Source organism: Otolemur garnettii, unplaced genomic scaffold, assembly GCF_000181295.1.
Source record: "Otolemur garnettii isolate 467f Iridium unplaced genomic scaffold, OtoGar3 scaffold00004, whole genome shotgun sequence".
Taxonomy (NCBI): Eukaryota; Metazoa; Chordata; class Mammalia; order Primates; family Galagidae; genus Otolemur; species Otolemur garnettii.
The window spans coordinates 31,707,560-31,718,920 of NW_003852399.1; the positions used below are offsets into that span (position 1 = coordinate 31,707,560).

The 11,361-nt window shown below is 38.7% G+C and overlaps 1 protein-coding gene across 1 annotated transcript in view; it reads left to right on the forward strand.

The window, feature by feature from the left end:
• VIRMA (vir like m6A methyltransferase associated) overlaps positions 1 to 11,361 on the forward strand; it is a 91,258-nt gene that overhangs the window by 18,828 nt on the left and 61,069 nt on the right. Inside the window, exons 2-5 of the mRNA XM_023518261.1 lie at positions 2,794 to 2,880; positions 4,566 to 4,614; positions 6,158 to 6,326; positions 10,542 to 10,664. Coding sequence (XP_023374029.1) covers positions 2,794 to 2,880; positions 4,566 to 4,614; positions 6,158 to 6,326; positions 10,542 to 10,664 — 428 coding nt within the window. The remainder of the gene's footprint in view (positions 1 to 2,793; positions 2,881 to 4,565; positions 4,615 to 6,157; positions 6,327 to 10,541; positions 10,665 to 11,361) is intronic.

Here is an 11,361-nt window from a genome sequence, read left to right on the forward strand (position 1 = left end):
AAAAAAAAAAAAAAAACAAGCATAGTCACACTCACTAACCCACTAACTAACCCATTGCTCAGATAACATCAGTCCATTCATGAGGGCAGAGCATCCTCATGATCTAATCACCTCTTATTAAGGCCCCACCTCCCAATACTGCTGTATTGAGCATTAAGTTTCCAACTTTTACATTTGAGGGATATATTCAAATTATAGCATGATGTAAACTTTTTTTTATTCACCTAAATTTTATTGCTACATTGCCTTTCAGAATGATTGTACCTTTTGTACTTCTGTCATGTGTAAAGTGCATGAAGGAATATTTTTGATATTACTCTGGACATTATGCTTTTTTTTTTTTTTTTTGAGACAGAGCCTCAAGCTGTTGCCCTGGGTAGAGTGCCCTGGCATCACAGCTCACACCAACCTCTAGCTCCTGGGCTTAAGCAATTCTCTTACCTCAGCTTCCCAAGTAGCTGGGACTACAGGTGCCTGCCACAACACCTGGCCATTTTTTGGTTGTAGCTGTCATTGTTGTTTGGCAGGCCTGGGCTGGATATAAACCTGCCAGCTCTCGTGTATGAGGCTGGCACTTTAGCCACTTGAGCTACAGTGCTGAGCCCAGAATTCAACATTTTATTGAGCACGTTACAAAAGAGATTTAGTCAAAAAGACCAAAACTTGTGTCATCAGATTCCTCAGATTCTTCTTTCTTTACTTCCACTTTCTTCTCCTCAGCTGGGGCAGCAGCAGTGGAGGGGGCAGGACCTCCTGCTGGTGCAGGTCCACCAGCCCCTGCATTGCAGATGAGGCTCCCAATGTTGACATTGGCCAGGGCCTTTGCAAACAAGCCAGGCCAAAAAGGTTCAACATTTACACCAGCTGCTTTATTGAGGGCACTGATCTTATCCTCCGTGGCAGTCACCTCATTGTTATGCAAAATGAGGGCCGAATAAATGCAAGTGAGCTGGGAGACTGAGGCTCTGGCACAAGCCAGTACTGAGATGGGGGGTGGGTGGTAGTGTTAGTCGCTGGATGAAGTGAGGGCCTCACCCCAATGTGGCTTTAGCTTCCTGGGAAGAACCGAGCACGTTGGTGGCAGCTAAGGAAAGAGAGCTTATTTATTTATTTTTTTTATTGAGACAGAGTCTTACTTTGTGGCCCTCGGTAGAGTGCTGTGCCATCATAGCTTACAGCAACCTCCAACTCTTAGCTGGGACTACAGGCACTGCCACATTGCCTTGCTATTTTTTTTTTTTTTTTTTTTAGTAGGGATGGGGTCTCACTCTGGCTCTGGCTGGTCCCAAATGTCTGAGCTCAGGGCAATCCACCTGCCATGGCCTCGCAGAGTGCTAGAGAGCCACCACATCTGGCCTGTACATTATACTTTTTACCATTTGGATTTTTATTTAAATGAACGAGAACAAAGCATGTAGTGTTTAAAGCCAAGATTTTAGTTGAGCCTAAGGAATTCTTAGGTGCTATGATATAAAGTGTAGCAAAATTTTAGTCTAAGGAAAATGAAATAGGATTTAATTTTTTATATATATATTTTTTAGCTGAACCTGCCACCCTCAGGGTCTAGGGCCTGTGCCCTACCCACTGAGCCAGGGGCACCGCCTTTATTTATTATTTTTTTAAAGAGAGTCTCATTCTGTTACCCAGGCTAGAGTGCTAAAATGTCATGGATTCAGCCTAGCTTACAGCAACTTCAAACTCCTGGGTTCTGGCAATCCTCTTTCCTTAGCCTCCCCTCCCAAGTAGCTGGATTATATAGGCACATACCTGTAATACCTGGCTAGTTTTTTCTATATTTAGTAAAGATAAAGTCTCACTCTTGTTCAAGCTGGTCTCAGACTCCTGAGCTCAAGTGATCCTCCTGCCCCAGCCTCCCAGAGTGCTAGGATTATAGGTGTAAGCCACCTCGCCTAACCTAAATAGGATTTAATTTTAACTATATAATCTACTTTTAAAAGCTTAAAATATTTGTGTAAATTGCTACTATACAAATTACAGTTTAGGCTTTAAGTCACAATTTAAGGCTCTGATTCTAAGATTATTATTATATTTTAGTCTTATATTAAGGTGGATTAAGTTGATATCAAATTGCCATTATAATGTACAATTTTAGGCTGGGCATGGTAGCTTATGCCTATAATCCCAGTGCTTTGGGAGGCTGAGGTGGAAGAATTGCTTGTGTCTAAGAGTTCAGGACCAACCTGAGCAACATTGTGAGACCCCCATCTCTATAAAAATTTTTTCTTAAAAAAATTAGGTGTACATGATGGTGCTTGTCTTTAGTTCTAGCTGTTTGGGAGGCTGAGTCAGGATCACTTGGGTTCAGAAGCCTGAGGGTACAGTGAACCTGATTTATCCATTGCACTCCAGCCTGAGCAACAGAGTGAGATCCTGTCTTAAAAAAAATAATTTAAAAGTCAGTTAGCCTCTGATTCCTTTTTGCTAATGAAAAGGAACAGAGATATAAAGAATTATACAATTAGGTATCAACAATTAGCATTTGCCTTTAAAATACATTAAATATTTGAATTATATTTAAGATAGATACCAAGTAGCAGATGAAAGATAATTGATTAAAATTTTATTTTTAATAATAGTTGTGTAGTTGAGAATTGGATGTGAATAAAATTACATAAAATATAGCTAAATATAGCTAAAACTATTTTTGTTATTTAACTCTCAGGAACATTATATTCTAATTCTAGAATTGCTTTTAACTTTGTACTTGTTTTTTATCTTAATTTAGGGACTGGTTGTTACAAAGACTGATATTTAACTTTGTTTCATTCACAGGGAGACATCTCCACACACATTTCAATTAGACTTATTCTTCAACAATGTAAGCAAACCAAGTGCCCCAGTTTTCGATAGGTTGGGAAGGTACGTACCTGCTAGATATTTTCACCATTAACTTATGAGTTAGTAGGCAAAACCTTTTTATTCTTTAAGGTGGAACAAAAGGATGTATCTGCTGGCTGACCCAAGAATACAGGGTTTAATTTTATCGAGGCAATATTAAAGAAATGTCAAACTCCTAATTACTTATTCAGTATATTTACAAAATAAAATTTTAAACGTGTAAAACATTGGCCATCTTTTGTTTGCGTTTTACTAAGCATGTATTTCTTATACACATGATGCTTTCTTGCGATTTAATAGTAATTTTCTAATTTGGAAAAGATTGCTTTTTATTCTTGAAAAAAAATATGTAAACACAGGCCAGGCATATCAACTCATGCCTGTAAACCTAGTACTCTGAGAGGTTGAGATAGGAAACTCTCAGGAGTTTGATACCAGTCTGAGCAAAAATGAAACCCTGTCTCTACTGAAAATAGAAAAATTAGCTGGTGTTTACTAGCTTCTTGGGAGGCTGAGGCAGGAGGATTGCTTGAGCCCAGGAGTTTGAAGTTGTAATGAGCTATAATGATGCCACTGTACTCTACTGGGTGACAGAGTAAGACTCTTTCTCAAAAATAAAAAATAAATAAAAAGCACATAGTGAACTAAAAATTTTTTTTTTGAGACAGTCTCACTTTGTCGTCCTTAGTAAGTGCAGTGGCATCACAGCTCACAGTAACCTCAGACTCTTGGGCTTAAGTGATTCTCTTGCCTCAGCCTCCCAGTAGCTGGGACTATCTCAAACTCTTGAGCTTAAGCAGTACACCCTCTGCGGCCTCACATAGTGCTGGGATTACAGGGGTGAGCCACTATGCCTGGCTGTGAACTAATGTTTTATGTGCCTTTTATGTTATACTACTTTGTAATTTAAAATTCTGTAGCACATTTTGTAAAATTAGAATTTTGTTAATACTCTGTTTTTGAATTGTTTAATACATGCTAGCTATTATTAATAATAATTTTCATTATTATTAATGAAACTGTTGTTATATCTGCCAACAAATTGACCATTAAATGGATTTACTTAGAAGTCATTAATAAAATAAAAAATGTTAAGTTACCATAAAAGTGGAAAAATACCTATCCCTGTCAGGAATTAACAGTTTCTTGGACATCATTCTTTTATTGATCCTTCTCTCATTTATTATTATATTATATTCATAATTTAACCCTTTTTACATGAAGGGAAATGTAGATAATCAAAAGATAAGATTTTAATATTTTAGGGTATTGCTAATACCTACTTGATGAAACTAAATTCTTTTCTTACATTTTGGTTGTAGTCTCCATTTTTGTATAACTGTAATACAGTGGTTCTCTACCTTGGCTATACATTAGAATTAGCTAAGGTGCCTTTTTTTTTGTTGTTGGGGAATTGTTGAGAGTACAAAGAACCAGGTTACACTACTTGCATTTAGCTAGGGTGCTTTTAAAAAAACAATATCTGTACGCAGCCCAAACCAGTTTGGAATCTTAGTGATTGATTTATTCTTTTTTCTTGATAACCTTTTGGGGGTAGTAAATTGAACCCAAGCTTTGTGATTCATTAAATCAAAACAAAAATGTAACGTTTGATTACATGGAAATATTTGAAGCAAGAAAGATTTCTTCATTATTTGTGACATTCAGTGTTTGAGCCTGTGTATTTATTCCTACTCTTTTGGCAGCCTGGAATATGATGAGAATACTTCTATCATCTTTAGACCCAACTCAAAGGTAATTGTGGAAGCTAGTTTTCAATTGTTGTTTGTTCTTATCTTCCTTCAGAGGTTTGGATAAATAAATTAGTAATGCAGAATATAAATTTATTTGATTTTGCTGCTGCAGAAAGTCATAATTTCTTGTCTGATTTCTCTTGCTGAAGCTGATGGAGTAAAGACAGTGTAATGTCGTTCTTTATCTATAAAGCTCTTTCTTCCCCTAATAAGAAACTTGAGTTAGAAAGATGGAGCATTTATGTTTTTTCTTCGTTCATCAAGATAATTGAGAAGGTGACAGGCAGGCAAATTGTTTTTAGACATTATTGTGCCTTATTTAAGTTTTCTTTAAAAATACATGTTCATATTCCTCCTTTCTTGTCAGGAGTATGCCATTTTTCTTGATATAGCAAGTGTCATTCTAGAAGTGTCTAATGCAGTGGTTCTCAACCTTCCTAATGCCATGGCCCTTTAATACAATTCCTGTGGGTCATGACCCACAGGTTGAGAACCGCTGATCTAATGGAAGATCTGAAATGCAAAAATAATGGTGATTTAGTATGGGACTAAATAGTTTGCTGTTTGATTTTGAGGATGGGCATGGATATCTAATCTTTTGCATCCTGTTTAGAGTAAAAATTGTCATTGTTATTTCTTTATCTTCCTTCCAAAGGGATTTCTGTTGAGAGTCTGTCTATCTCTGAATATACCTTTGAGGCCTTCCTTTGGTCGCCAGTTTACCCGTATAGTCTGTCAAAGAGAATATTGAATTCTTGCTGCCTTATTGTACCACTAGAAGGGGCTCCAGTAACACTTATAGCTTCATCTTTACCCAGTACAGTGGAGTAGAAACAGAACTCGAAGTCAGGGACTTGGTTTCTTGAGCAGGTTCTTCTTCAGATACTCTTGATTTTCTTATTTATTAAAAGGAAATAAGATTATTTTTTCTAACTCTCATAGTTGTGAATATGTAGCTGTTAAGGTAGATTAGCTTTGAAAAGCACAAAAATTATTTTTATTTTATAAGGAAATACCTGTGTTTAATGGCATTGGCAAAGTTTTTGATTTTTTTAAGAGAAAGTTGCTTTGTAAAAGAAATTTATTTAATGCCTCTGGGCTCTTTTTTAAGTACAGTGTGGGTATATAAAATATACCTGCATATATGATTTGAGCATGTAAGAAGAATGCTATGCAGTTTTATGAACTTTATCTTTCTTGAGAGTGGTTGCTTTTGCTCTTTCCACAATCCCTGTAGCAATTGAGGTTTAATTTATTAATTAGCAATAACTCCCACCTAATTTTATTCTCATTTTTCTTCTTTTGGGAACCTGTGTAAACTTAGAGGACTGGGGAGATGTATACAGTCTTAGAACAGGTTTAGTTCTGGTAGTTATGGAGAACCATATAAAAGCTGTGTCTCTTGGAATATGTCACAGATTTGAACCTTGCATTTTCAGAATACTTTTAAAGACTTCAGTTGAGCCACAAACTAATTTGATAACAGTTGACTTCTGGCATATTAAAATATTAATTTGAAAGACTTTTTCTCCCCTACACACCAGGTGAATACTGATGGTCTGGTGCTAAGAGGCTGGTATAACTGTCTGACACTGGCAATATATGGATCAGTGGACAGAGTGATAAGTCATGACAAAGACTCTCCACCACCGCCACCTCCACCACCACCGCCTCCCCAGCCACAGCCAAGTTTGAAAAGGAATACAAAACATGGTGAGAATTTTAAATTTGCTTTGGCCAGTGAAACTTATGTCCAGTGTATTAAGAAAAGGTAATTCAAGGAACTCTTCTACCTTTTGAACTTAAGACTTGACAAGGTATGTGTCAGTCTCCTTTTCTTTCCTATAATAATTTTTTTTTTTTTTTTGACACAGAGCCTCAAGCTGTCACCCTGAGTAGAGTGCCATGGCATCAGAGCTCATAGCAACCTCCAACTCCTGGGCTCAAGTGAGTCTCCTGCCTCAGCCTCCCAAGTAGCTGGGACCACAGGTGCCCGCCACAACTCCTAGCTATTTTTTGGTTGCAGCTGTCATTGTTGTTTGGCGGGCCCAGGCTGGATTTGAACCCGCCACCTTAGGTGTATGTGGCTGGCGCCTTAGCCACTTGAGCCACAGGCACCGAGCCCCTATACTAATTTTTTTTATGTTGAAGTATTTATAATTTATTTTCTTGCTCTACTTTCCTAGAGAGCTTTTAAAATTGACCTGAGGAGCCGGGTACGGGTGGCTCATGCCTGTAATCCTAGCACTCTGGGAGGCCAAGAAGGGTGGATTACCTGAACTCACAGGCTCAAGACCAGCCTGAGGAAATGCAAGACCCCATCTCTGAAAATAGCAGGTTGTTGTGGCAGGCACCTGTAGTCCCAGCTACTCAGGAGGCTGATATAGAATGATTGCTTGAGCCCAAGAGTTTGAGGTTGTTGGGAGAGCTATGACACCACGGCACTACAAAGTGAGATTCTGTCTCTAAATAAATAAATAAATAGATAGATAAAATTGATCTGAGGAGATTAAATATGTTAATGACAATATAATTCAGTGGCTATTCATGGTTTATTCTCAAAATTATCTCTAAACTAATTGAAGAATGGGTGAGAAGTATTCTTGGAGTAAGTACTTAGTAAATGGCAGTGGGTTTTTTTTTTTTTGAGACAGAGCCTCAAGCTGTCACCCTGGGTAGAGTGCCATGGCATCACAGCTTACAGTAGCCTCCAACTCCTAGGTTCAAGTGAGTCTTTTGCCTCTGCCTCCCAAGTAGCTGGGACCACAGGCGCCCGCTGCAATGCCCAGCAGTTTTTTGGTTGCAGCCATCATTGTTGTTTGGTGGGCCCAGGCTAGATTTGAACCCACCAGCTCAGGTGTATGTGGCTGGCGCCTTAGCCACTTGAGCCACAGGCACCGAGCCATAAATGGCAGTGTTTTTCAAGAATGCATTTTAAATTTTTTTTTTTTTTTTTTGAGACAGTCTCACTTGGTTGCCCCAGGTGGGAGTGCTATGGCGTCATAGCTCACAGCAACCGAAAACCCCTGGGCTCAAGTGTTCCTCTTGCCTCCCCAGTAGCTGGGACTACAAGTGCCCACCATCACGCCTGGCTAGTTTTTCTATTTTTAGTAGAGTCAGGGTCTCACTCTTGCTCAGCCTGTTCTTGAACTCCTGAGCTCAAGCAATCCACCCTCCTTGGCCTCCCAGAATGCTAAGATTAATGGTGTGAGCCACAGTGCCCCGCCCAGATTTTTAAGATGTGTAAATAAATCTTAATGAAGATTTTTTCTCTACATTTGAGAACTTTTTGTTCATTATCTAAAACCAAGAAAAATAGAACTTTTATACACTTTAGTTTAGTGGCTTTCTTTCTATGAGGTAGGCAGCTACGCTTATGTTCCCAAGGGTCTTTTCTCCTCACTTCATTAATCATTGTAAGGAGTCAAAATAAGGAGATACAGAGCCAGGTACAGTGTCACACACTTGTAGTTCCGGCTAGGAGTTTGAGTCTAGTCTAGGCAGTGTGTAGTGAGACTGTCTGTGTCTCTGTGAGTGAATGAGTAAATAAATTAATGAGTGGAAATTCAGGGTTACTGGCTCTGTGCCTGTGGCTCAAGCAGCTAAGGCGCCAGCCACATACCCCTGAGCTGGTGGGTTTGAATCCCACCAGTGACGGCTGCAACCAAAAAGTAACCGGGCGTTGTGGAGGGCACCTGTAGTCCCAGCTACTTGGGAGGCAGAGGCAGGAGAATACTTGAGCCCAGGAGTTGGAGGTTGCTGTGAGCTGTGATGCCATGGCATTCTACCCAGGACAATAGCTTGAGGCTCTGTGTCCAAAAAAAGAGAAATTGAAATTCATGGTTACAGTTGTTTTTTTGTTTGTTTTGAGACAGAGTCTCACTATGTCACCCTCGGTAGAGTTCTGTGGCTCACAGCAACGTCAAACACTTGGGCTTAAGCGATTCTCTTGCCTCACCCTCCTGAGTAGCTGGGACTACAGGTGCCTGCCCCAGTGCCTGGCTATTTTTTGGTTGCAGTTGTCGTTGTTTAGCAGGCCCAGGCTGGGCTCAAACCCACCAGCCTACGTGTATGTGGCTGGCACCCAGCCCAGGATTACATTTTGAAATTATAATTGAGGTCATTAGGGAAAAATTACTTTACAGCTAGCATTTTGTGAGTACATACAAGAACTTTATTTCTGTTAATCTGGAGTGTGGTATGAGCTCTTTTTCTCTAATGATAGTCACACACAACACTTTTATATTTTTTCTTATATCTTACCTGCTAAGCATAGTTAGTCTTTCACTTTTATTTTTCTTTTAGTTCTTCCTTCTTCTGTGTTTGTCTTTTTTACTGGATTGAGCTCCTTGTGGGCAGAGAGTATATTTACTTATATTTGTTATTTTTGTCTTATCATAGTACTTGACATGTATAGTGGCAACTTTATATTTTGTTCAGCTTACTTAACTTTTTACTTTGGCGTAATTATAGAAGTCATAGACGGTTGCAAAGAAATATATAGGGAAGTCCTGTGTGCTTTTCAGCTTCCCCCAATGTTAACATCTTTTATAGCTGTGTAGTGCATTATCAAAACTAGAAAATTGGCATTGGTGTAATCTGTAGAGCTTGTTTAGATTTCATCAGTTAGAGATGTGTGTGTGTGTGTATCAAGCTTGGTGCTTTTTTATGTCATGTGTAGCCTTACGTAACCACCACCATAATCAAAATGCTTCAGTATTTTGCATCATTTCCATCAAATTTCCTAATGTTAACCCCTTTATCTTACTCATCTCTAATCTTTGGCAACCACTAATCTCTTTACCATCTCTGTAATTATTTTACAAAAGTTACATAAATGGTATGCTGTATCTTTCTGAGATTAACTTTTTTTTTTTTTTGCATTTTTGGCTTGGGGCTGGGTTTGAACCGGCCAAAAACTGGGGTTTTTTTTTTTTTTTTTGAGATGGAGCCTCAAGCTGTCCCCCTGGGTAGAGTGCTGTGGCATCACAGCTCACAGCAACCTCCAACTCCTGGGCTCAAGCGAGTCTCCTGCCTCCGCCTCCCAAGTAGCTGGGACTACAGGCACCCGCCACAACGCCCGGCCATTTTTTGGTTGTAGCCATTGTTGTTTGGCGGGGCCGGGCTGGGGATTCGAACCCGCCACCTTAGGTGTATGTGGCTGGCGCCTTAGCCGCTTGAGCCACAGGCGCCGAGCCCAAATACTGGGTTTGAACCGGCCTCCAGTATATGGGGCCACCACCCTACTCCTTTGAGCCATAGGCACTACCCAAGATTAACTTTTTTCATTCAACATAATTTCCTTGAGATTTCATCCACTTTGTTTTGCTTATCAATAGTTTATTCTTTTTATTGCTGAATCATATTAATAGTATGAATGTAAAACTTTCATATGTAAAAGAAGTTTATTGTAAAAGAGTTTATCTTTCTGAAGGAAAGTTATCGATCACTTTCTGAAGTTTATTGATCATTTTCTGAAGGACATTTGGGTAGTTTCTAGTTTTTAGCTATACAAATTTACATTCCTTTTTTCCACAACAATTAGTCTTCATTTCTCTATGATTATGGCTAAGCGTTTACACATTTTACTATGTGCAAAGTCAGAAATTCTAAAATATAGATTATTTAACAAAATATGTATTAATACAATAGAAAGGAAAATAATAATCAGTAAATAATGAAGATGAACATTTCAAATGATGAAAAGCATATCCCTATACTTTAATATAGTCATCCTGAAGTCTGCCTTGAGAAACCTGCTTGTAGGAAAATTTGGCCCTGTGTATTACATGTGGGTTTCACGTCCTGTGAATAGTGTATTTCATTCTGAGTATTTCAAACATAAAGGGACCCACCTAGTTCAAACTTGTGTTGTTTGAGGGTGAACTGTATTTGAAAGTTCTTTCTCTGTTTCTAATAAAACTCTAGCTGATGGGGAAAAAGAAGATCAGTTTAATGGAAGCCCTCCAAGACCACAGCCAAGGGGACCTAGAACTCCTCCAGGACCCCCCCCACCTGATGATGATGAAGATGATCCTGTGCCTCTGCCAGGTATTAATAAAAACATGTCAGGTTTTTCTCTTCTCAATTAGTATTAATAATACTTTTTGATTAAAGAGAAGAAATTAGATGCTGGTAGTCAAATTTGATGAATTTCCCCCAATGCTGGGCAGTAGTTCCTTTTGTTTTCCTGTTGGCAGGTGAACTTATTAAAAAAAAAAAAAAAGTTATTTGAGGCTGTGCCAATATTACTCTAAAAATAAAGTATTAATTTGCTGTAGTGATAATAAAAGAGTACCAGTTAAGAAATAAATAATATGTATTAGAAGAGAGAAAAATTTACATAATTAACTAAAAAAGGATTAGTTGATGGTACCAGAACATAAAATACTATACTTTATTGTTCTCACTGTATGAAGTTATACAGTGTATACTCAATATATTTTAATTTATTATTTATTATTATTTTTAAAATTTCTTTTGAGACAGAGTATCATTTTGTCACCCTCAAAGGAGTGCCATGACATCATAGCTCATAGCAACCTAAAACTCTTGGGCTTAAGTGATTCTGTAGCCTTAGCCTCCCAAGTAGCTGGGACTACAGGCACCTGCCATGGTGCCTGGCTATTTTTTTGTTGTAGTTGTCATTGTTGTTTGGCAGGCCCAGGCTGGGTTCAAACCCGCCAGCTCTGGTGTATGTGGCTGGCACCCTAACCACTGAGCTATAGGTGCTGAGCCTTTATTTTTT